Source organism: Vicugna pacos, chromosome 28 (assembly GCF_048564905.1).
Source record: "Vicugna pacos chromosome 28, VicPac4, whole genome shotgun sequence".
NCBI classification, from domain to species: Eukaryota; Metazoa; Chordata; class Mammalia; order Artiodactyla; family Camelidae; genus Vicugna; species Vicugna pacos.
The window spans coordinates 2,472,549-2,498,396 of record NC_133014.1 but is presented as its reverse complement, the minus strand read 5'-3'; the positions used below and the strand labels follow the sequence as shown (position 1 = coordinate 2,498,396).

The 25,848-nt window shown below is 60.8% G+C and overlaps 1 protein-coding gene across 3 annotated transcripts in view; it reads right to left on the bottom strand.

Moving 5' to 3' along the window:
• Positions 1-1,113: 1,113 nt before the first annotated feature.
• The window catches only part of EDAR (ectodysplasin A receptor), a 46,515-nt gene continuing 21,780 nt past the window's right edge, over positions 1,114-25,848 (bottom strand). Inside the window, exons 2-12 of one of the 3 annotated variants that reach the window (XM_072951205.1) lie at positions 23,657-23,725; positions 22,957-23,079; positions 22,241-22,422; positions 16,513-16,598; positions 10,520-10,606; positions 9,169-9,297; positions 9,014-9,088; positions 8,698-8,770; positions 7,562-7,721; positions 6,781-6,841; positions 1,114-3,443 (exon numbers count right to left, since the gene is read on the bottom strand). In XM_072951205.1, the coding sequence (XP_072807306.1) occupies positions 3,121-3,443; positions 6,781-6,841; positions 7,562-7,721; positions 8,698-8,770; positions 9,014-9,088; positions 9,169-9,297; positions 10,520-10,606; positions 16,513-16,598; positions 22,241-22,422; positions 22,957-23,079; positions 23,657-23,707 (1,350 nt within the window). In that variant the 5' untranslated portion in view covers positions 23,708-23,725 and the 3' untranslated portion in view covers positions 1,114-3,120. Of the gene's footprint in view, positions 3,444-6,780; positions 6,842-7,561; positions 7,722-8,697; positions 8,771-9,013; positions 9,089-9,168; positions 9,298-10,519; positions 10,607-16,512; positions 16,599-22,182; positions 22,423-22,956; positions 23,080-23,656; positions 23,726-25,848 lie in introns of those variants that run through there. The other 2 variants (XM_072951206.1, XM_072951207.1) reach the window with 2 other exon arrangements.

The window sequence follows — 25,848 nt, the reverse complement described above, 5'->3', positions numbered from 1 at the left end:
GATAAGCCCCGGTCACACAGTCAGAGGAGGTGGCGTCTAGAACTGCACTCCCAGACGGAGGCCTCCCCGCAGAGGGTCTAGGGCAGCCCCCTTCCCAGGGCAGCGAGCCCGGACGCAATGGGGAGACTCCCAGCCTGTGTGAGCAGGAGTCCAGGAGCCATGCACCCCTTAGCCATACTGAGTGTGGACACAGCTCCCGACAACAGCCTGGGGGCGGGGGCACAGCGCCCAGCAGGGAGAGTCGTGCCCACCCACCCCCTCCCCGGTTCCCAGCGCGAAGTGAGCTCCGCAGCTGCTGGGACGCGGGGAAGGGGCGGCCCAGGCCAGGTCGGCCTGCTCGGGCGCGGACTCCAGGCAAAAACTTCGCCTAAACTGTCACTGAACGCCAAGTTCCTGTGCCTGACACACTGTGAGGCCAAAAAACACCAAAACATCCAAGTTTGGAGCAGAGGAAGGTTTGCTGCTGGGCCGAGCAAGGAGGACGGGGGCTTGTCCTCAGAAAACCCCAAACTCCCCGAGGGTTTCCGCTGAGCCTTTTTAAAGGCGGCTGAGGGCGGGTGGGGGGGGGGGGGTCCCAGGGCAGGGGATCAGCTGTGCACAATTCTCCGGTTGATGATGATCCATCCTTAGGAGCCAGGTCTCGTGGCCACATGCTCATGGTCATTAAGTAGTTAACTTCTTCCCTGTGGTGGTGGTTTTGAGCATCTGAAAACCTCAGGAAGCTTGCATGAGATTCTATGATCTGGGTCCTTCAGAGAGGAGCTGCTGCAGAGGATACAGGGTGGGGCGTGTCTGTCCCGGGAGGCCCCTCAGGGTCCTGCTCAGTTACAGGCCCAACCCAGGTCAGCGAGGACCTTACTGACCCCTGAGCTGTAGTGATTAAATAATCGTCTTTAGCCCTGAGCTTTGGGATGCTTTGCTCCCAGCAGCAGGTAAAAGGCACTTACAAACTCGGGGGAAGCAGCCACCCACGCGTTTCCCGGTGATCTCACTGTAACCTCCTGCTGGGGACATGGTCCAGCCACCCCATTTGGGCAGCGCAGTCCTCAGAAAGGACAGTGCAACCAGAACCATGTCCACCCCCACCAAAGAATTCACACTAACAGCCTGTTGCTCTCCCTCATATTTGTTTATTGAAACCGTAAAATATAATAAGTTATAAAAACAGAATTAGACACAAGTATTGCTGATTAAGACATCACTGGCCAAGGGCGCAGCTCAGCCTGGGGCTTTTCTGAATGTTTTTATTACAGCAAAACCATGGAATGTTGTCCCCGGTGGGACGGGCAGGGCGGAGCCCCGGCTCTTCTCAGTGATGTCCCGTCGTCTCATCGACCTGCCTTCCACCACTCAGGCTAGAGCTCACCAGAACAAACCTTTCCTGGATTTGTTTCCAAATAAGTAAATGACAGAGGAGCGTGTGACTCTGAGGACGAACCCCCTACACAGGCAGCTTGAGTCCCCAGAACAGGCCTGACGCCAGCGAGACCCCCAGCCCTAAATTCTGACAGCGGGAAACCAGGCCGCCCCTGCCCCTGCCCCTGCCCTGACTCATCGTCCAGGGCAGCCGCTCACCCGTGCAATGCTTGCAGCCTCCCTGGGGCGGCTGCAGAAAGCAGGGCACCCAGGATGCCAGAGAGGAATTAAAAGCGGGTCAAGTTGTGCTGTGGGGAATTCAGCCTGCGGTCGCAGCACACAGGCAGGGCAGCGGTGAGCACACCGAGTGCAGACTCCACCATTCAGACCTGTTAGGATGTCTGTGTTCCCCGGTGCCAAGTCGCTTGCTGCTCTAAACACACACTGATTTCCTCTCCAAACGCATTTGCTGGGTCGCTTGAGTTGTCATTTTAAAAACACTGTAAGCCGGAGACTGGTTTAATTTAGGAACAAACGCACTCAGGCCTGCCGTGGGGGCTCAGCAGAGAGCTCTGAGTTACCCCGTTAATTCCCAGTCTCGGGCGTCGGCAGACATGAGAGAATTTGCAGGAACGAGTCCCGACCATTAACTTTCTCCCTGAATGGGGGACGAACACTCGCAGTTACGGTGAAAACTCAATTCTGCATTCTTCTGTTTTCATTCCCGTTTTACCTGATGGCTCGGGCGGCTTGCACGTCCACGGGGGCAGCCCCACAGAGGCCTGGTGTTTCCTCCAGCCCCAACTCACTTTCGCTGGCCCGAGCCTCCTTCCCTGACTCTGCGTGGCAGATGCGCTGGGCCAGAGAGGGGAAGGGAACTGCCCACGTTGGCAAAGCCACACCAGGTCCCGGATGCCGGTCCCCACAGTCCCCATGGGCTCGGAAGGCGCCACACAGTGCATCCACGTCTGAGGCCCCTGGAGACCTGGAGTCACGTGGCCAGCCCCTCGGCTGACCGCTCATTTCTGCTTGAAGCAAACGGCCCATGTCCCTGAGCACTGCTGCCCTCATGGGGTCAAGTCCGACTGAGGACAGAGTGGAAGGCCGTCCAGGGACCCTGGTTCCCAGCCCGGGCCACACACAGCAGTGAGGTCGGCCACAGCCCACAAACAGCACGCAAGGCAGATGCAGAGGGGCTGTCGTTCCACGGAAAGCCAGAGGGACACAGGTGACCTCAGGGACACCTAGGACTCAGACGTGAGCAGAGCCAGACACCACACACGCAGCAGGTTCTGCATTTTGTAGCCTTTTCCCAACTTTGGAGCCGCTTTCTTCACGAGGACACCCGGCCCCCTTCGTCCCCCGTGGGCGCCATCTCTTCTCCGAGCCGTGCTCACGTTTCCAGGACCTCCCTCCCGCGGGTTGTGTGCCGTCTTCCAGAAAAGCAGCTCCAGGCATGTCTCTGTCTCTCCCCAAAACCTGGACCAGATCTCCACCTCTGTCCCCTGACACTGCTCGGGCACGTGGGGTGGGGACCAGCCGTGTCCGCGGAGAAGGAGTGGCAGGGCAGCCAGACGAACACAGACTCCCTCTGCCTGGTGACCCCAGCGCACATCTCCTGGGTTTGGTTAGACAGGAAGACAGGCCCCAGTTTCCTCTTACTCCCTGGACCAGGCTTGCCAGCGGAGAAAGCCCGATTCTGGGGTCTGCGGACACCGCTCCCGCTGCAGAGCCCACCTCCATCCCAGCCCATCCACGCGCTCCTCAGGACACAGGGGGTGGTGGGGGTGTGGGTGGCAGGACCCCGGCCCACTCCAGGATGTCTGCACACAGGGACTCCACGGCATCCAGCCGCTCGATCTGCACCAGCTTGGTCAGCAGCTCCGGGATGCTGTAGCCGGCAGTGCTGATGCGGTCGAACAGCTGCAGGCCATCCGTCATGCCCCCGATCTCGTCCCGCTTCAGCCCGAAGCTCTCGGCCAGATGGCGCCACGTCTTCACCACCGCCTTCTCCGAGTTGTATGTGGAGCTGAGCATCCGGCTGGCTTTCTCCAGGCAGTCGAACGGCAGCTCCGTGGGGCTGAGGCCTGTGGGACAGAGGACCACATCAGACCACAGCAGGAGTGTGACCGCAGCAGGAGTGTGACCCCAGCAGAAATGACTTCTAGAACCTCTTTCATTGTAAAGCAAAACACAGATGCACAAAACCACACAAGTACACACTTAAGGTGAACAAATCCTGGGACCTTGCCAGCCACACAAGAAGGCTCTCATTTCCCTCAACCAATAGCCCCTACTGGGGGAGGCATGTGCTCAGGGGTAGAGCACGTGCCTAGCGTGCACAAGGCCCTGGGCTCAATCCCCAGTGCCTCCATTACAAAAATAAATAAACCTAATTACCCCCCCCTTAAAAACAACAACAAAATCCAAATCCTGGACGCCCGCAAGGACACACTACAGTCACCAACGGCTTTAATACAGGCCTCCCTTTGTCAGGTGTCCCTGCCCCACAGGGGGCTGGGCCAAGGAGGGGTCGAGGGACAGCATCATGTCCCTTTTTGGGGGCTGCAGTCACGTCAATGAAAGGTGCTCCACAGACAGCCCAGCACAGTGTCACCTGAGCCAGCTCCGTGGCCCAGGGTCTCAGTGAGGCCCAGCAAGGAGCACCAGAGGTGGGGCGCTTCCACTTCTGGAGGGCGCAGCGGGCGTGCTTCTCCCCATTCCTCCCGGTAAGTGCGGCCCAAGCCCCGGACACCACGGAGCAAACGTCCGGAGGCTGGAGAGTGCGGAGGAGAGGCAGACGCTGGGGCCCTGGACGGGCAGTGGTGGTCAGTTTCTCGGTTTTCTGCTGATTCCTCATCCCAGACGTGGAGCTGAAGAGCCCAGCAACCCAGAAATACCCACAAGCACAGACCAAAATGCCCATCAACCCTGCAGTCTTAGCAAGAACAAAACATTCAGGCAGTAAGTGCTTCGTCACAGTCAAACACCACAGAACAACCTGGCCCCACTCCCTCCGAGGCCGGCAGCGCTGGACGGGGAGCCTGGACTTCCTCCCCGTCAGCTGGTAAGGAGCCTTCCTGCCCCCACAGCGTCAGTGGGGACGACCCAGAGAAACAGATTCCCACCCCCACCAGCAAGAAAGGAGCCCTGCTTGGGTGTCAAGGCAAGCTGCGTGGGGACCTGGCCGCCTACCTCCACCTGGTGGCAACTAGGTGGCACCCCTGCCCCTGCCACAGGCGCACCAGGAACACCAGCTCCAGAGACGGCTAAGTAAGACCCAGAGCCTCGGGACGCGACAGGACCTGTTCAGGTTTCACTAGCAACTCACTCGTCACACCAGGAGCCAGGGAGCTCGCCAGCAAATGAGGGAAAGGCCAGCAGGCGGGCGACACTGAGATAACGGACGTCAGAATCACCTGACAACGTTTCAAAGAAGCCGCAAGAGAACGCTTCAGCGAGCAATTACAAGCACATTTGAAACAAACGAAAAACAGAAAGCCCTAACAAAAGACAGAAAATATAGAGAACCAAATGCAAACGTTGGGGCTGAAAAATGCAAGAATCAAGATTGAAAGCAGACAAGCTCACTGGCAGAAGAGAGGCAGAGGAAGGAGTCAGTGAGCTGGATCTCAGACTGGAAGTGACCCGTCTGAACGAGAGAACACAGACTAAACACACAGAGCCCCCGGGACCTCCGGGCTATCACAGAAGATCTCCCCGTGTCACCAAGTCCCAGAAGGAGGGGGGTGGGTGGGCCCGGATAAAGGAACAATGGCTGAAACTTCCCAAACCTGGAAAGAGTGAGGCCTACAGAGTCAAGAAGCTCAGAAAATACTGGAGAGGATAAACCCCACAAAATCCAGATCAAGACACACCATAAACTTCTGGAAACTAAAGACAAAGCAGTCTTGAGCAGCCGGAGGAAACGCCCCTTCTCTGCAGGGGAGTGGCTAGAACAGCTGTGGGTGCCCATCAGGGGCCGGGCGCCGTCCAGGGGGCTACGGTCCCCGTGCCTAACAGCCCAGAGATGACGAAATTAGAGAAAGCAAGAGTGGACTGGGGCTGCCAGGAACCAAGGACAGGGTGTGGGGCTTGAAAAGCCAACAGGGCTCCTGTGGGGACAGGACGGCTGTCTTCACTGGGTCAGTGGCAATGTCCCAGGTGTGACTTTTAGGGACGGTTTGGCAGGTTACCCCCGGGAGAAACCGGGTTACGGGCCCAGGACCCTCCGTATTCTCTCTTCATTCCACGTGTGAATCGACAATGATCTTGAAGTCACAGGCTTAATTAAAAACTAAGCAAAGGACCCTGACACCTGGCACTCACTGCAGACGGGTCGCATCAGGACCTGGGGGCAGGCGGGGGCGCTGGGCAGAGGTAGTGGGATAACGTCCACCCAGGGCCGGGCTCTGCGGTCCAGGGCTCTCGGCCTCGGCCGTGCGAGGGGCTGTGCGTCGCTGGGGGTGTGCGCCCGCCCTGGGCGGCGGGAGGGGGCTGAGCGCCCAGGGCTTCACCCTCCCTGTCTTGCTGCAGGGCCTCCTCTTCCCTGTGAGGATCTGAAATTAATTTGAAAACCACTGGGCCAGGGGTGTGGGCTCTTGAAGCCAAGGCACCCGCTGGAACAAAGACCTGCTTTGACCGCAGTGGAGTACAAAGTACAGATTGCGCTCGCGGGCGCAGGCAGACCGGCCAACCCACGCAGGGGCCGTTATGGACAGAGGCCCCATCTCTGCAGGCGGCTGAGCAGGGTTCTCAGCCCCTGGAATCATCCCTAGTGGTCACTCCGGGCCCACACAGCACCCACCCACGAGCCTGCCTGGGCTCAGGGTGCTGGGCACAGCCCTCGCAGAGAAAGGGGGCGGGCACCCGGCTCCCTGGCTGCTGCCTGGGCCAGATGGGGACCAGAGCCCAGCAGCCAACAAAGCTTGGCGGGGGGTCCCCTAAGCTCCACGACCAGTGTTCTTACTCTCCTGGGTGCGTGAGAAGGCAGCTGGGGGTCTGGATTTGGAAGAAACTGGGAGTGTGGCTTCTGCTTCCGATGGAGACGTCCACACTCCTCGTCTGGCCGTCCTTCCCTGCCCATCCCCAGCCGTGGTGACCGCTGGAGAAGAAGGAGGCCATGACACTTCACCACGGTGGGAGGGCAGGGCTGCTGATCTTTGTGTAGAAGCCTGAAGACAACGGTGCTGATGCAGAGAGCGCGTTGTGCAGGATGCGCGCTCCTGTGCCCTGAGCGCCGGCCTCCTTGAGCCCTGGCCCTAGTGCGTCCTGCTTCAGCCCCACAGGAGGAAACGTGTTGAAACGGCTCCTCACCTCCAGTTTGTCTCCCCGCTCCCGGGCACCAGGCTCTGTCAGAGTGCCCTCATGGGGATGTCTGAGGGTCCCCGCGAACTCAGTGCCTGGTGTGGTGGCTCCGCTTACCTTCCGCGACCCCGCACACCTGGGCGTACACCTCCAGTATCTTCTTCCTTCTACTCTGAATCTACAAGAGGGAGAGAACGTTACTGCTCAGAGAGGGCAGAAATGCAGCAAACAAGGGCCCCACCCTGCACCTCGGTGGGCAGACAGCTGCTTCTCCGCCGGAAACAACCAAGCCGTGCGCTCACAGGGGCTCTGTCAGATTTACGAAGGAAGCCTTCTGCTTGGGCCGCTCGCTGCCCACGGGGCTCCTCTGGACACAGACCCACAGGACAACCCAAGGCCTCGTCTGGCATCGGTCTGTGTGGAAGGAGGGACCTGGGGACCCCGGCTCGCCGGCGGGCAGCTGGGATACTCAGCAGCCAGGACGTGGCGTGTCTGTTGGGACCGGGCTGCGGCCAGATCCCTGTGGGGCCTTTTCACCACGGGCGACGGTGCCCGGGCAGAGCTGACGGGCTGTCGCATCCCCCGCGGCCCCTGTGCGGCCCCTGGCCCACTTCCGCTCCCGCTCCCGGGGGAGCAGACACGTGTGTGCCCGCGTGCGTGATTCTTGTCTGGCAGGACACATGCCAGCGTGTTCACAAAGGGTCTCCTGTCCTGGGCTACTCCAAGCCATTTAAACTTCCTTCTCCTGAAGTGTTTGTTTCCCTTTTCTTCTGTAAAGCTGTGTAATAGGAGAGCTGGGTTTTGTGTTTTCAGGGTCTGGGACCTGTGGCCTGGCTGGGTTCGTGGGAGAGGCCCTGTCTCAGCGGAGAGGTGGGGCCAGACTTGGGTGAGGGCTCACCCCGGCCGCTCTGGTGGCGGTGGCCGACTTCTCCCGGGCCAGGTGGACCAGCGACAGCAAGCACCGCTCTGGAGAGCCCTGCCCGTCGGGGGCCGGGTCCTCGTCGCTGTCCAGACTCCGGTTCAGCAGCTGCTCCTTCTCTGATGAGGCGTCATTCTCGCTGTGGAAACAGGATGCTGGTGACCCTCCTGGCTGGTCAGCCTGACCCGCTGCCCCGGTGGTGGAGACAGTGGGTGCAGGGACCTGCCCCCGCTTGACTGGGCAGCTCCAGGCCCTGGACACAAGGTGGAGAAACACCCACTTTCTGGGGCCCAGTGCTGCATGCGAGGGTCCCGAGGTGGACAGGAGCTCCTTAGCCGTGGGGCCACCAGGGCATGGGCACAGCCTCTGCTCACTCCTCTCCCCCTCCTGGCCTCTAGCTGACCCCTGTGTCTCCATGGAGCAAACGGGCTCACGGGGCCAGCACTGGGCCCCAGAAGATCCCAGGAGTGAACAGAGCCTGTGCTTGGGGGGCCCTCTGACAGTGGAGGGACGGGGGCTGGAGTGGGGGCCTGCTGAAATGTGTACGTCTGGGGGGGCCATAGCTGCCTGGCAAGGGGCTTTGGGACGTCCCTCGGGGGGCAGGAGGGCTCACGTCACACCCTGGCTCCCTGCCTGGGCCAGAGCCCTAGGCACACGTGGGTTGGTGCTTAAACTTTCAAAATCATTCCAAATGTATGAAAAACGGTGTTCTTTTTTTATAGGCGTCCTACTCACTTCCTGTGGTTTGGCTGAAGACTTACTTAAAAACAGTTATACTTGCTAGCAACTGGGTTACAGAAGTGAAGCCCCTTCCCGCCCAATGTCCTCTGGAGGCAGAGGACGCAGAGCAAACAAGCCAGGAGGTTTCGGGTCCTGACGCTGTCCCTCCCGAGAGCAGCCTTGGGGCAGACGCCCCGCACCTCACTGCCCCCCCCGGCCCCAGACCACCACCCCTCGCACCGCAGCCCTGCTGCTCCCCCAGGGCACCTGGCACAGCCTCCAGGTCACTCACCACGCCGCAGCCCAGCTCCCTGTCCTGCTTGGACCCCCAGGAACCCTGCCTTCAGTGGGCCTGGGACCTGCCTTGCCTGGCTAGGGCCGATTGCCGGACTCACCTCTTGGCAGACTTTGCCGGAGCAGCTGTCAGCTTTTCGAATTCGTCCTTCTCAGAGAAGATCACCACATTTTCTGTGGAAATAAGGGATGGGAGGGGAAGGTGTCAAAGTCTGGCCCAGCCGGCCTCCTTGGGGGCAGACCTGCCCGGGACTCTCCTCAGCCTCAGACCCCACGGAGTGGGTGCACCCACCCCCCTCCCTCAGCCTCTCCCCCAGCTGCGTGAGAGCTGGGGCTGTCAGAGGCCAGGTGCGGGCAGCGGCCGGAGGGGCAGACAACCTCCCGGGGACAGGCCCGCACTCCAGGGCTGCTGCGGACCTGGGGCCTCTTTCTTCTCCTCTTCCTCGCACATGGGGGCTTCCGGGCTCTTCATCGGGGGGCTGGCGCAGCAGGCTGGTTGGGAGAGAGAAGGGTGTGAGCAGGCAGTGCAGGCCATGGGGCTCGGGTGGGTGTGGGCGACGGGCAGCGAGCACCTGGGGCGGGAGGCCGGGCCTTCACGATGTAGAAGACGATGATGAGGACGATGCTGACGGCCATGGTGAAGATGGTGGACATGGCGATGACCAGGGCTGTGGCCAGGTGTCCTTGGCCCGAGAGCTCTGCTGTGTCAGGAGACAAGGCCACGCCCGGGGCTCAGGGCCCTCCTGTGAGACCACGGCCAAGAGCGGCGGTCCTGCCGCTGGACCCTCCCGGACCCTCAGGATGCAGATCGCGAGCCCTGAAACCTGTGCTGGGTGGCAGCGGCTCCCACCCCCTGGGGAGTTTGCTCCCAGGACGTCTGCTCTGGGTTCTGCTGCCTCGGGGACCCGGGCAGGTAGGTGTGGAGAGGAGGGGCCCACGAACAAAACTGTCCTGAAGACAGGGCAAGACAAAATTTTCCAGGAAAATCTCAGGAAGGAAAGATCATGTGCGAGTGTGTCTCACGTCACCTCAGCCTCAGCGTGACCAGCGCCGGCAGAGCTGGCGTGAGACCCCCGCCCAAGTCCCCCCAGGGACGTCTGCTGTGATCTGTCCTAATCCTCCAAGGGAGCCACGGGGACCCAGCTCCCCTGCTGCAGGATCCAGTCACCCCATCAGATGGGAAGGAGACGTGTCCCGGTCCCTGGATCCCGGATCCCGGAACCCCGCCCGGAGGGAGGCTGCCCAGAGCTGGCACCAGCCGCCGCCTGCCCTCTGGGTGGGGGTGGGCCATCTACGTGTCGCCCTTCCCTCCGGGCTGGTGCCACCTCCCCCGGTCCATGTGCTCAGCTAAGCCTTCCTGCCCTGATGCTCTGGCCACTGTGCGCATGGGCCTGGAGCACTGCCGGGCTGGTGGACTGAGTGCACCCCAGGACCCAGGAGGGGCTGGAGCCTGGACCCTGGGCCTGAACGTGCTCAGACCCCGATGGCGTGGAAACGCACGTGGGAAGGAGGCCTCAGTGCCCAGTCCCGTCTTGGGAGCAGCCGCGGCCTGGGGGCCCCCACAGCTCCCTCCCTAAGGCCTTAGGGAGCCAAGTGCAGTTACTGGATACAAACAGTGAAGTCCGGTCAGCAGGTTGTCTGGAAGCCAGGAGGGTGCCCCTGACGCGAGGCCCAGCGGCCTAGGAGGCTGGTCTCTGCTCACACCCTGATCACCAACATGGTCCTGGGGCCTGACACCCCCGGGGGCACGCATGCCTCTCCTTGCAGAGAACACCCTTTAACTTCCAGGAACTGAGGGCCCCACGTGGTTGTCACTGAGAGGAGAGGTCTGAGGTGGGGGCGACTCCGTCTTACTTATTTCCTCCCGTCTCCTCCTGACTGTCCTCACCCCCAGGCTCCCTCCCCGAGGGGCCTGCGCCCTACCTTTGTGGGCGTGCTGGGCCGGGGAGAGGGTGCTGCCGCCAGGTGTGCGGGGGAGGTTGGCAGAAACTCCCGCGGTGGCTCCCACACCTGCAAGGACAACGGTCACCGTGGGTCCCTCAGAGGGCCCGGGAAGCCCCACCCGCAGAGCTGGGGACAGGGCCGCGGGGCGTGTGGTAACCCCGCAGAGGCTCCTGGGGTCGTCACTGAGCCTCACTGCTCAGTGTGGACAGACTCACAACTCAGTCTCCTACGACACGAAGGACTTGCACCTGCATGTGAAAATATGTTTGGGGGGAAAAGCTGGAATAATTCTTTCAATTGCATCGAACAGGAATGTATTTTTCATACTTTTTCTGGCTATAAAGTAATGCACACTCACTCTTGAAAATCTGGAAGAAACCAGAACATGAGAGAAGTAAAAGAGCTGCCCGCAGCCTCACTGCCTAAAGCTGACACTTTGATGTGTTTTCCTCTAGGATTTTGCCTCTGATACGTTTTCACAATGGCTGTGACTGAACTGTCAAAGAGCAGAAACGTGCTTCCTTCCCTCAGAACCGCGACTCACAAAGTTCTGCCCCCTTGTGGGAAGCGTCGCTTGGCAGGGACGACGCAGAGGCTGATTTTGTGGTCGGGCGAGTCACTAGGGGACTGTTGCGTTAAAATGCCCTGGTGTGGACCTTCCTTTAGGCCGGGCTTGAGGTCTGCAATTAGTAAAGAGAATCTTGTTTTAAAGAAGTTTCCTTCTCTCTCGCTTCTGTCTCTCCCGGGTTCGGAGTCATTCGTGGGTTTACCTGTGGAAAGGTGATCAGACTCCACGTCCACCAGGACCCTGGCAGCCCCTGCAGGGCATCCAAGGGGAATGAATTTCTAAATTACATCTCAGGGCTGCTCAGGACAGCAACACAGCTGATGGACAGGGGACGTCTGGCTGAACTGTCCACATACCCAGCAAGCAGAGGAGGTCACAGGTGGGCGGGCCAGAAACCCTGATCCCTCGCCTTTTAAAACCAGAAAACTTCACAGAGGAGGAGGGGGGAGGCTGGAAGGGATGGGCAGGTGGGGGACTGGCCCCGAGTGACAGCAGTGCCGTTAGTTAGGGCTTGAACTGTCCCCAGAGGCAGCACACGCTCCCCGATGCATACCCCCAGGCAGCCTTCCTTGCCCTGAAGAGCCCGCCACCAGCTGGCCAGGTGTCCCAGGACCAGAGGTGTCTCTGCTGGAGGTTTTCGGCTCCTGGGCCTTCACCCCGCCAAGCTCCTGGCCTTTGTCCTTTGCCATATCTGTCTCTGGCAGGGTTGCCATCCAGACAACTGCACACACTGGGGCAGCATCTTCCCTGCGCCGGGCACACGCGTGGCCCCCGCTTCTCTCCTGCTCTGTCCTCGACCGACCACTGGCCTTTGGGTTAGGTCTTAGCTCCACCACCAAGGGGGTGGGACCGAGGGACGTGGTGGCCGCAGTGGGGACCCCAGAGCTGACCTGCCAAACAGCCCCGAGCCCACGTAGGGGGACTTCTCTCAGCAAGGCGGGTGAGGGGACAGGAAGCAGGAGGGGAGAGGGTGGAGGGACGCGTGGAAGGTCTCTCCTCCCCGCCGGGCCGGCTCCTGAGTGCAGCGCCGCTGGCGTCCAGAGCTTACAGGGATGTCCCCCACCTTTCTGGAGAGCAGTAACTCCCCCCACCCCAAATCTACACACATCTTGTAATTTATGAGATTTCAATGGGATCGAGTTGATTTCGCCTTCTCACCCTGGCCAGGGCGGGGGAGGGGGAACGGGGCCAGCTCCAAGCACAACTGATTTCCCTTCAAAAGCAAGTGGGCTGTTGGGAAGAGACTGTCTGTTTGTTTGTAAGGGGCTCAAGGCAGCCAAATACCTGGAGGCGCTGCATGTGGGTGTTTGTGTCTCTGTCTGTTCCCGTCCCTCTTGGTGGGGACTTGCTGGCTGAGGCCGGTGAGGGGCTTGGGGACACAAACACGCCCAGGCCTGTGGTCCAGAGAGGGACACCCAGAGCAGCCAGCCGCCAGACTTACAACATGCCCTTGCAACCGCCAGGCGGGGCTGGCACATAGCAACCACGTTCTCCTGCCCCTGCGGGCACTCCGCCAGGGCCAGGTGCCAAGCTAGGCCTCTGCCCCAGTTCACCACACCCCCCGGTGGCCTCCAGCTGGTGGCGCCTGGATAGCCCTGGGCTCCTCGCTGATCCCTGAGCAGATTAGACAAATGATCTGTTCTGAGCACGTCCTAGGGGCCCGGGTTGCCGCATGGACAGTGGGACATCTCTGTGGGCATACTCAGGGCCGCCCCACTGGGACCCTGCTCCCTCAGGACCACCCTGCCAGGGCCCTGCTCCCTCAGGACAGCCCTGCAGGGACCCTGCACAGCCTGAGTTCTGTCCCAGGCTCTGCTCTGGTCCCCTAAGGACTAACTCAGCACCAACACTGGTTTTGGTGTCTGAGGCTTCCCTCCAGGATGGGTGTCCTGGCGTGGATCCTGCGATGAGAATGCCCCTCAGGGCTGGGTGTTGGCTCCCACACGAGGCCTGTCTTCAAAGGACAGCAAGTGGGTCTGGCTGTGCTGAGTCGAACAGCGGGCTCTGCCCAGGGAACATCCCTCATCCTCTGGGGGCTTTGAGGACCAAGCTCACAGCCCACGTGACTGCACCGCGACTCCAGGTGACAGCAGGCGCTCCTGGGGCCCTCGCTCTGTTCCTCACACCAGCTGTGGCTATGCTGGTCTGGATCAGTCTGGCTGGGACCCCCTACCCTGATTTAGGGAGAGATTCACGGATTCACCCATCTGTAAGGCTGCCACAGTGGTGCCCCTGGTGCGGAGGCTGGGCAAAGCCCTAGGGCCTTGGCTGTCTCAGCGGGGATGCGCTCTGACCCCGGACCTGAGGCCAGCTCAGTGTGGACAGGAGCACCTGCCAGTCAAGACGCTCCATGTGAGAGACAGCTGGGGCTCGGCCTCCGGGGGCCAAGGCCTCCCGTTCCAGCAACACCGCGGCTGGGCCTCTCATGACAGCATCTGGATAGATGGCCTGGCGCTCCCGGACTTGGCTCTGGGCCGTGGCCCCTGACGCGGGATGAGAGAATGATGGCGGCGATGGAAGAATTGCTGGGTGCCGGCCGGGTGCCCATCCTTGACCCCAGGTCCCGTGAGGAGGGATTCCTTCTGCCGCAAGCCGTCTTGTTCAGGATGGCGGGAGGCCGGCAGGCGGTGCTCATCTTCAGAGCCACGGGCCAGGCCTGGACTGGGTGCCTCCTGCACCTTTGTCCCCGCGACAGCGGACAGCAGGCGACCCACTTACAGACAGGGAAGCTGGGGCCCACAGCCAAGGAACTTCCTGAGAGTGGAAACACGTCACGAAGCCCAAATCGATGCCATGGCCTTTCTTCTGCCACCTCTTGTCCGGACGATGCAGATTCCCAGGGGGGTCCTCGGGCTGGAGCAGGAGCGCAGTGGTCACCCCAGGTGGACCCGCCCTTGTCTGAGAAATGACCACCTGGTGTGGCCGTCCCTGGACGCGGCGCTGGGGCCGTGCTCGCTTGCTGCAGGCCTTCCTCCCGGAAGCTCTGCTGACAGTGGGGGGTCCACACAGGAGAGGAGGAGCTGAGGGCCCTGGGCGTCCCTGCGGCACCCCCACTCACACACCACTTTGTGCTCTCAGGTTTCAAGTACTTTGGGCTCCTGTGTGTGTGTCAGGCCCACCAGGAGGACACAAAGGGGACCAGAGGCCAGGCAGCCCTCACGGCTAGACGGGTATCTCACAGGCTGAGTCCACATGTCCGTTTTGGGCCCCCAAACCAGCCCCGTGGCCACGTGTCATGGACACAGCCCATCCCAGCCCCACAACAGCCTATTTGGCAGGTGGGGAAACAGAGACGCCAGAGGTCAGGGGCTTGTCCAGGTTAAACAGGGACTAGACTCAGAGCAGGCCCCTCACTGACCTCGCTGTTCCCAGAGTGCGGTCCTGGCCCCCCAGCCGCTGAGTCAGGGGTGGGCCCCGCCGTGTGTGATGCAGGCACGTCAGACTCTAAAGAGGCCCCCGCCCCAGTTCACGGCCACACAGAGAAGCCGCCTTCTTTAAAGACGGAAGCACAGGGGGAAGAGGTGAGCAGCCCAGGGCTCATGCCTGCAAGACGTCTCCCCGGGGGGGCCTCGCAGGGCCTGCTCCAGCCCTGAGATGTATACGTCCATGTCACGCCCCACTGGGGTCCGTGCTGAGCGCTGTGGACGTGGTCTGTACTGTCCACTGTTTAGCGACGCGGGACAGGCCCAGGTGATCACATCCAACCAAAGGCAGCGTCCAGGGTGGAGGCAAGGGGGCCCTGGACCCCTGACCGTGGGCTCAGGGAGGGCAGAGCCAGGGCACAGGGCAGCCAGCCAGCGACTTCGGGGACCTGAGCATTCCTGGCTCTCCCGGGGTGGGGCTGCCAGCAGCCTGGGGGCTGGTCACGGTCAGCCTTCCTCGCCCTCTCTGCTGACTCTTAAGCAGGAGCCCCAGATGACAGGTCAGTGCAGAGTGGGCTACAGGCCCAGAGGGGAGACCACACTTGAGACCCCAGCCCAGGCAGGCTCTACTCACCACGGCAGCCCATGAGGCCTCGCCAGAGGCATCTCCCCATTTCCCAGGCAGGGAAACAGGTTAGGTGACATTCAAGGTCACACAGCAGGACTCCCAGTTCCCTGACTCTCAGTTTCGCGTCCTTGCTGGTTTCCTTCAGGCTTGGGTCCTGCAAACCCACGAGGGGCTGAGCAGCGGGCTGCTCTTCAGATCAGCAGTCATTTAGGGTCTGGGGTTCGGGGACTTTGCTGTCTTCCCCCATGTGACGGGCCTCCCTGGAGTGGAGGACAGTTGCTCCTTCCCTGACTTAGAGCTCTCCGGCTGCTGGAGAGGGGTCCCGGGGCTTGACAAGGTCACATGAAGGCCCGTGGGGAAGGGCTACCTGTTTCGCAGGGTCCACAGCAAAGAGCCTTTTCCAGTAGGTGGTGAGTGTCCGCTGTCTCCCCAGCCAGGACACCCCCAAGCTCTCTGGGACTGAACTGTCCAGACTCCCCAGCAGCAGCCGGCAGCAGTGGCAGCAGCCCGGGGCCTCGTGTGATTTGTGAATTAATTAGTGTCTGGCTGGGCAGGGAGGCTCAGCTCCAAAGACTCGCAATCCATCTCACCTACACCAGGACTTTGGGAGGGAGGGGATGGCCCTCCCCTGGGCAGCCCCGCCCCGCCCACACCACCTCCTCCGGCTGACCCGAAGGGGAGGGAAGGTGGGCTGCCTCCTCCTGGTGCCCTGAGGGGGAGGCCCTTGTTCTAGTCTCTGCAGAAGTGGGGTGGGCAGGGCCCCTGTGGGCGCCCTTGAAGGCCCTGGGACGGGAACGGGGTGCAGACACCCACTTCCCTCCCAGCCGTCCAGCCGTCCATCCAGCCCACTTCACTAGGGTCTCTCCCGATCGCAGACCCCACGGGACACACACTACCTCCCCTGAGGCAGAGCCCCTGGCCCTCCATCATAAACGGACGCCCACGAGCAGTGAATCAGCATTGGACTAGGAAGGAGGCAGCACCAGGCGGGACTCTAAACTCTAGACCCCCTGTGTCCTCAGGCGCTTCATGCTCATCCCTAATATCCCTTGGCCTCACTGCTTTTAAAAACACGTGTGACAACCTTCAGTTGCCTAGCGCCATGCAGTACTTGGCAAAATACCTTGGCATCACGTGTATTTGCAACAATCGCACGAGATGGATGGTTCAGATTTTAGTGGCTCCGCGTTACAGGTGAGAAAGCAGAGGCTCACAGGGGTCACGGGACTTGTCAAGGGACGGCACTGCCCTGAGCCTGCCTCATGGTTCCACCACCGCAAAGCCCCATCCCAGACCTGTGGCCTGGCGGCCAGCCCCCAGCAGCATCTTTGCACCCTCACGGCCATGAGCTGGGCCAGTAAGGACAGGTACCAGAGCCGGCGCCGGCCCGCGGACACAGCACAGGGGCACTCACACTCCTTGGTGTGGGGCGGCGCCAGCAGGCAGGAGTAGCAGACCAAGCCGTAGATGTTCCGGGGCCGGTTTTCCATCATGTAGTAGCTACGGGAGAGGAGGCGAGACAAAGCAGACAGGTGAGCGGGCGTGACCAGCACATGCTGACCACCCCCCAAGCACGTGCTGACCCCCCAGCACGTGCTGATCACCCGACACGCGCTGACCCCCCAGCACGTGCTGATCACCCGACACGTGCTGACCCCCCGGCACGTGCTGATCACCCGACACGCGCTGACCCCCCAGCACGTGCTGATCACCCGACACGCGCTGACCCCCCAGCACATGCTGATCACCTGACACGCGCTGACCACCTGGCACACCCGCGAGCAAAGCCAGGAGTGAGAAGACCCTGTGGGAACCACTTCCTTTTCCAGGACTTCCCCTGCTCAGCCATCTGGGTGTCCCTTCAAACCAGGGACCAGCCCCCTACACGCCCACCCCAACCCCAGCGAGGGCACAGCCAGTAGCCTCAGACTCTGGGACCTCCAGGACTAACTGGACACCAGCTTCCCGAGGTTGAGTGGGGCTGGCTGGCAGAGCATGGCTGCAGCCAAGACCATGGTCAGGTCATCTCTGAGAGTCACCTGCTTCCTCAGGAAGTACTTGACCGAAGACACCAGGTGAGCTCAGGCCGGGGCTGCACCCACCCCAGGGAAAGGTCAAGGCATTCACGCAGGGCTGTCTTCACCCCCAGCGATGCCCCGCACGTCTTTCAGGCTTCGCGGAGTCAGTGTGCCAGTGCCCTCCCCAAGTTCTCTGCAGGCCACGCACATGCGGCCCCACTCAGTCTCCTTCCACCGCGGGCTCTGGTGCAGTTCCCAGAAACACACGTGCAGCCGCTCGCCACATCATGAGGAGTCAATTAACACCGTGAGCCGGTGCCAGTGTTTCCCTTGTTACAGCTCAAGGGGTGGAAATACCTCTCGGCCACTGGATTCTCCTGTGGTTGTTCTTTAATCTCTGTTTTATTAGCTGTGCACTCCAGGCCCCTTGATAGCGGTGGTGGGGGCTGGAGGAGCTGGACTCGGCCTCCATGAGCTGGAGCACCAGCAGCATGACCATCGGTAGCTGCCTGCCCTTCCTCGGGCTGGGGAGGCGCTTGTAAACGCCAGCTAACTAATCTCCAAACACCCTCAGAGAAGCTGCAGCGGACGAGTGCTCCCAACACACTCTGCCGCGCTCCAGAGCCACCTGCCGGGGCACCTGCTCCCGGGCAGCCAGGCCAGCCCCACCAGCAGTGAGCACCAGCCCCAGAGCGTTCGTCCTGGTTCCCAGTGCCCTGTGCTGGGTGCTGGGTGCTGGGGAGGGAGTCCTGGGCAGGATTGATGGGACAAAGAATGAGAGACTGAGGCTTCTGCACAGAAGTTCAAACCCCGACACGGAGAGGAGCCCAGGACATTCTGCGGTCCCCCGCTCTTCCCGGCCCACCCGCTGGGCCCCGGGTGTGAGCTCTGCTCGGATGAAGCTCTCCACGCCTGATGGGTGCAGGGCCCTCGGGGTGGGTTCTGTGCTCACACGGGCCCCGCGCTCCAGGCCCCTCCTCGGGTGGACAACAGTGAGGAACAGCCCCGGGAGCCACTGCATTTAAAGCCTGCCCCCCAAGGCCCCGTGGGGCCGCTCCTCCTCACTCGGCCGAGCGGGCACCTCAGCCTGGTCCTGAGCCGATGGCCGCGAGGACCGAGACCAGCTGCTTCAGTCAATTTCCCTCCACCGGAGGCAGGTGTTAGCATGGGGCCTCTGGTCCCTTTGTCTTTCTGTAAACGTCTCATTTCCTACACTTTGGTCTACATTTTCACTTTTCCCTAGTTCTTTTTTCTCTGTTCTCCAAGGGTTGATTAAGCCCGAGACAAGACTCAGTTTAAACAGCGCCTCAAGCATCTTCCTCCAGGCCGTCAGGTACAGAAACTCCCCGAGCGTCCGGGCTCCTAAGCTGTAGTGGACGCTCCCTCTCCCCTACCCGTGTGGGTGGGTAGTGCCCACCAGGAGCTTCACTCTGTCCTCCCGCGGTCCCAGGCCAGCGGGTGCTTGTCCACGGGGGAGGCAACGCCCCGGGGAGGTTACGAAACCCAGCCTCTAGACAGGCTCCGTTCCCAGGCCTCCCACACGAGCCTTTCTCAACAGGAAAGCCCCGTGGATGGCTCATTGTTCAGCCAGTGTCCCGGCCACATGCTGACACACAGTGGGAGGGCACAGGGTGAGGACAGAGCGCCTGCCAAACCACAGTGGGGAAAAGGCCAAGGCAGCCGCGGTCTGTGCCCACAGAGGGACCCACCACTCAGGGATGAAATCAGCCCTTCCCAGAGCCCAGATGCCTCAGCCTCCCCTCCTCCCCTGCAGCCAGGCCCCGAGGGCTGCACTCCTGCCCCCGGGTGTCCACCTGGACGCCTGCCCCGTAAAGCACTGGGCCCGCCAGAGCTGGGGGCTGGAGGTAATGTAGGGCCTTCGGTTTGGGGCCTGGGGTTGGGACACTCACACCGCAGGGCAGAGCAAGCTGAAGACAGCTGCACATGCCCATGTTGTGGAGTCTGGATGCGGCCCCTGGGCGCACAGTGTCCTCCATTCACTCGCTTGGTCCTGGTGCGAGGACCCCACGGGAGGGGGCTACTTGCTACTCAAGGTTTCAGAGCTGGAGACACCCTCCTCGGACACAGGTGGCCATCCCTTCTAGGGGCAGGGCGCGCATGACGTTTACATCGGCAAACGTCCCCGGGTGAACATGCTGGGTCTGAGCAAGAGGTCTCACTGCCTTTCCAGCACCAGGCTGGCCCCGGCCCGTGGGTGGGCTACCTCCTGCACTGGCCTGGGCCTGTCCTTTCTGGCTGGAAAGTCCTTGTGGGTCTAAGCAAGAGGGAAGCAGGCTACCTGGCGTGCATCTTCACTGCCCTTTAGGCCATCGGGCTACAGTCACAGTTGCCTTCACAGACCGCAGGGCACAGGCTGGGGCTGAACTGTGGGGTTGGAGCCAGCGATGCCCACGGATGAGGCTCTATTTGGCAGTCTGCCCCCGCCCCTACCATGGCAGGAGCCCACCTGGACCAGCGGCTCCCCCATCATGGATGCGGGAGCAGCTCCCAGGTGGACCCGCGCTCCACACCTGTGTCCCCATCCACGTGTTAGATGTCCTGGCCTGACGTCACAGTCACTTCAAATTCCACACATACCTCTCTATCTTCCCCGCCTCAAATCCCTCTTCCTCTGTATTCCACCGCCCGCACGTGTGGTGGCCGAGCCCACTTTTTCCCCACACCCGACCCCACAGTCCCTCCTGCACTCAGGCTGCAGCTTCATCACCGCCATCTTCCAACGGGCCCTAAATTGGTCCTCTCCTCTGCTCCCAGCGCTTCCTGCACCCTAGCTCTCATGACTCCCGAACCCCTGTCCCAGCCCGGCTCTTCCTCACTGCTGCCAAGATATGCTCTGTCCCCACCAGCCCAGATAGCTGCACCGTTTCCCAAGGCCCTCTCCCGCCGGCCCCACCCCTTACCTGTCCGTGGCCCCACCTGCACCTTCCACGGCGCCACAGGGACAACAGACCCTGCACTTTGTCTCCATTCGAGAGCCCTGTCCTCTTCCTGGCCTGACTCCTGCCCATCCCAGCGCCCCCGAGAAGTCTTCCAAGACCCTTCCCGACCCACCTCCCCAGCCATGAAGGAGGGTCCTTCCTGGACCCTGAACACCTGGCCATACCTGCCGCACTAGGCTGCCACGGATTTTCCACTGCAAAGAGGGGAACCACGTCTTCCTCTTTGTCTCACCACTACCCACCTGGTGGGCTCTGAATTCAAAGGTTCATGAAAGTAAATGCAGGAGCTGTTGTGAATGTCAGGTCAGATTCTCACACGCGGAGGCTCTCAAAACAAGTCGAGGTTTTGCAAAGAGGGCAAGTTCCTCCCCTGGTGAGCATGGCCAGCTGTGCGCACTTTTCATCAGCGCGGCTACAGTTAATCCTCAAAACTCCGCATTTCTATCATGAATTATGTATCTGCACTAATAAAAACCAATCAAGGCAAAGTCCTAGGAGGTACATGTTATCAGGGACTGGTTCCAGCCGTGTAAGGTCAAGATCCTACAGAACTTCTCTTACTCAAGCAGTCAGCGTCCCGTGTGTCATCGGGTGGGAAAGCCTTGATTCTGCTGCTCTGTTCCGCTTGGTGGAGCCCCCATACCAATCACCTCGACGACTAAGTTGGGGGCGGTAATTAGGTTTTGTTCGTTCGTTTGTTTGTTTTTATGTTCAATGGAGGTACTGGGGATTGAACCCAGGACCTCGTGCATGCTAAGCACACACTCTACCACGGACCTCTACCCCCTCCTCTGAACTTTCATTTTTATCGGACTTTCTAAAACGATAGTCTAATATCTGCCCTGGGCGTAGCTACCTGCTTTATGTATAGTGGGAAATAACGTTCCCCACTTTCTTCACCCATTTGACAAACAGGTTTGGCTTGTACTCTGTGTCGCAGATGTGGACATGGGCTCGCCAAGCAGGTACTTGGACGAGTGGGTCTGCAGCTCATGAGATGGGTCTGAACTGAAGACAGAAACCAGAGAGCCTGTGCGTGTGGGACAGTCACCAGTGGAGAGATGGCGGTGGGAGCCCCGGACGTGGACGCTTCCCAGTGACACATCTGAACTCTGGTTACTTTCTGCAAGTTTAAAGTATCTCCTTGTGTTAAAGAGCTTTTCACTTTCAATCTGTTTGTAACTTGGAGGGTCTTTCCGTACTTCCTGTTTCATACAGGCTAGTGCCCAGGGTTCTTGTTTGGGTGTTTTCTTCTTCTTTCCTTTCTCATTTCAGTACAGTGACTGAGGGGGATAACGTATGTGAGTGGGCTCCAAAACACAGTGCACTGTTCCAAGTGCTGCTGCCCCCATGGCCACCACCATCACTGCCACCATCACTGCCTCCACCTTTGTCACTACCTGCATCATTACCTCCACCACCTCCATCACCACCTCCACCCCCCACCTCCATCACCTCTACCATTATCACTACCCCATAGCCTTCATCACCGCTTTCACTTTCTATCTGTGGCCCTTACAAACATATGTGGTGTGGCCACCAGAGGGAGGTGGTTACTGGGTGTCAAGGCTATACTTCCCTCGTCCCAAGGCGAATTTGCTAACTGTCTTGCCTGTAAGAAGGAAGAGTCCATCTTTCTGTCTCTCACGCTAATTGCATTTTTCACTTCGTTTTTTGGGGGAGACTTTTGATATATAACAGGACTGTGGTGGAATTATAGGCACCAAATATGTCTCTAATATTTCTACAAGCAGCTTTTTACCCTTGGCTTTTTCCAGAATACTAAAAATAGCAAAAGCAATACATTCGTATGGAGTCTTTCCTCCAAAGCATGAGAGCTACATTGCTACATTGTCTCATTGTAAATAATCAACAGACCTGTTTGATTTAGGGAGTTAGAAGGTACGATTATGACCACGTCGACATGGGAGACACAGACGCAGGGCCTGAGTGGGTGCCCTGAGTGGGCTGCCCGTCCTGGGGGAGGCAGCCAACATGTGCCCCCCCCACCTCCATCACCAACTCCACCACCTCCATCTCCACCTCCATCACCTCTACCACCTCCATCACCACCTGGTGCCCCACTGGTGCTGGGGGAGTCCTCACCAATGGGGCCCGCAGGGATTTGGCAGAGAGCGTGGTGGGGGGACGGTGCCGTGCTCACCCAGGGAGGCAAGGCCCACACTCAGCATCGTTCTCCGCATCCCCTGGAGTCAGCACCGTGGCCCGGAAGAAGCCTTCACAGTCTTTGTGGCGCCGGCATATCTGGTAGCCTCCTTTGGAGAACTTCTCTGCGGGGCAGGGGACGCAGCCATAGTCCTCATCTTTGGTGCCATAGCCACAGGACTGGTCGGGGAAGGGACAGGGGACCCCATCAGTACAGTGGCTGCCTTGCCATGACCGAACCCGCCATCCTCGGGGCACCAGGTGGCACACTGGTTGTTTACAGGGGCTTCTCTCGGCCTTGGCGGCCTCACCGTCCTGACTGCTCCGCCCACATCCCTGTTCTGAGCCCTTCTGTCCCCGGTGCCCTAGGCCTGACGCTGCCCTCCTGATCTGTCCTGGGTAAACTCAACCAGCCAAGCCAATGGGCAGCCAGATGGTGCTGCGGCCCTTGGGGCCCGACTCCCTGGTCTCTGCAAGAACGTGGACGTTTTTCTAGCACTGAAGACATCCGTGGTGGCCGTTCCCGAGGCGGGGGGAGTAGCGGCCCTCAGGAGTAGCATGTCGCAGTCCTGCTCCCTGCCAGCGACAGCAGAGTAGGAAGCCGTCCTGTAGGTCTAACAAGCTTGCTCCCTCCCCTGGTCAGCATCGTCTGTGACCCCCACAGCTCAGACCACTTAATCTCCACTCACCCCAGGTGGTGTGCAGGGGCCTTACCAGGTAGGGCTCCTCCCCCAGCCCACACTGGGGGCACGCGTGGCACAGCCCGGTGGTCTGGTTGTAGAACTCGTTCTCCCCGCAGCTGGAGTACTCTGCTCCCGCCGAGCACGTCAGGGATGCCTGCCTCGGGGAAGGGGGTCTTTGGCCTCTGAACCCCCGGGAGACCCGCACATACCTGGGGTCTGTACCCACAGGTGGTGGCTGAAGGATCGGGTGGGGGCCCCTTGGGCCCTGGTGCTCATTTGTCACCAAGTCCCGGGTGCCTTTAGCTAATGACCTGCTGTCCGAGGCTGCAGCCCAGGCGCCCTATACCCAGGAACTGCCCCCACGCCCTCTGAGTCCCGGTGAGGCCCCTCCCAGCTGCCTAGAACAGCAGGCTCTCAGTCACGGGTGTCTCTGCTCCTGGGGGGCCCAGGGGCTTGGCCTCCCCCAGTTTTGTGGCCACGGGCATGGAACTTGCCACACAGACGCCAGGCTGGTACCACGACATGGACCACGAAAGGCAGGTGAGGGCAGCTCCGACCGGAGTGTCTAACTGGGGCGGGGAGCTGGTCAGGGCTCTGCCGGGGCTGTGCTGTTGTCAACACCCCCATGTCACTGCTCTGCTGATGGGGGCCTAGCCTGGAGGACACAGCTGGCCAGAGCTCCCACGGAACCCCCAGGCGAGGGCGCAGGCGGCAGGCCCATGGCCACTTACCAACAGGACAGGCAGCCAGGCCGTCCGAGTGCAGCCTTTCTCGTGGGCCATCCTCTCCCACGGGTTTACCTGAAAGACACACCTCGTCAGTGCCGGGACCTACCGGCCACGGCCCAGACCCACCTCCATGGCAGACACAGCGGGAATGAATGCGCCCCAAAGGAAAAGGCAGATTTCAGCTGAGCCCCAGCCCCTCGGATGCCACCATCTGTGGCCCCTCCCCCAGCATCGCACTGTCCTGGAAAAGCCCAAAGACAAAGGCCCAGAGCCCACGGAGGGCCGATCACTCGTGCCCAGGGGATGGCCACTGTCCTTGTGCCCAGAGAGCCTGAGGAAGCAGGGCTGCTTGGGGATGCCCTGCCCCTCCCCCCATCGCACCCCACCTCACGCTGCCCCAGCCGCGTCATCCGTCTAACTGCAGAGTTTTAGTGCTGAGATGACAGGGGCGCAGAGACGCCAAGTGCTGCCCAAGGCCACACGACGGCGGGGCGGGGGTGGGGTGGGGGGCCGGGCTCGGGGCCCAGCAGTTCACAAACTCATTGCCACCCAAATGAAGCATCGTGGTTATTTTTCACTTGTCCTTTTCAGAAGCAGAGACCTGTGTTTCCCACTCAGAGCCAGTCTGCCTGGGAGCCTGGCTACACAGAGGGTGGTGGGCTCACCCGGGTGCCACACGCGGGTCACAGCCGCCTCGCCTGGACCCAGGGTTTGAATTCGTAATCACACAGTACACCCTGTTCTAATGGCTGGGCTGCGTGAGAAGCTTCCAGAATCAATCTGCTCAGATCAAGGTCAGCTGGCCTTGGGGAGCCCCCATCCCGTCGTGATCACGGAAACCCACAGTCCCCAACCCACGTGGGGACAGGGCGGGAGCCTCAGAGCAGCAGGCCCGACCAGATGGGGCCCCTTCTACTTCGGAGAAAAGCCCCGAACTTCATGCCTGCAACACAGCATCCTCACGGCACTGGGAGAAAAGCCACCACAAGGTCACTGGCTGTGAGTCAGGAGGTCAAGGTGGAGAAGTCGGGGTCCGGGGCTGTGGGCAGTCCCTCCGCACAGGCCTTCTTTTCTAACCTGCTCAGTGAGAATTCTGGGGAGAAGCACCCAACACAAATGTGCGGCCAGAGGCCAGCAGGGGGCTGACCTCAGGAGCACTGAGTCCCCTGCCTCTCGGCCGGGGGTGTGCTCCGTCCAGCCTCCCACATGAAGTCCAGGTGGGGCTGTGAGCTTTCGTGCTTGTTTATGGTCACAACAAACACAACCTGGGGACCTCAGCCCAGTGGACGCAGCAGGCTCGACCAAGACCACACACAGCCTGGCTCCCAGTGCGTGATTTCAAAGCTTGCTACACAGAGACCTGTCTGCAGAGACAGCCACCAGCTTCTCAATCAGAGTTTTTGGCAGGAGTGAGGCAGGGGTGGGTGACTAGACTGAGGCAGGTTGTGGGGAGCCATCCCTTTTTCCTGAATTAGGGGCAGAAACGTGAACTCTGTGACCGAAAGAAAGGCAGGAGGGACGGCTGACCCGGGAGAGGTTTGGACAGGATGCCCCGGTGACCCCAGGGAAGATGGGACGCGAGCCCCGAGGCCGAGGTCTTTCTGGATCTCCGCCCTGCTGGCCTGGCTTTCACCCCAGCAACATCAGGCGGCTTCGGGGGAGGGCTTAGGTTTCCGGAATCTCTTGAAGACACAAGAACTGCCTTTCCCCCACTTTCCCTGCACACAGACCAGCATTCAGAACTCCGTTTTGTTTGAAAACCCCGAACAGACCAGGCCAGATGAAAGCGCCAGGCACCGGGCCGTGAACTCCTGGGTGTTTTCCTCCCAGCGAGCGGCAAGCCGGGGCCTGCAGTCCGCCAGGTGGGGAGGGACGGCACAGACAAAGGCCGGAACCGGGGAGCCAGCCCCCCGCGGGCAGCGGGCCTGAGTCAGGACGGTGGGTTTCCTCGAGTCTCAGACCTGAGGCTCCCCCAGGAAACAGCAGCCCTGGAGGCCTTCCAAGGACAATGCCGAGGGTTTCTGACTTAATTGACTTCTAATTATAGCCACGCCTGGGAGTGCCTCCCTGTAAACACGGGCAGGGCAGGGCCGGGCGGGGCGCACCTCCCTGACGTCCCGGGCCCTGTGGAAAGGCTCACTGAAGACATTCCCAGGCAAACCCGTGGACACAGAAACAAGACAGAGTCTGTGGCT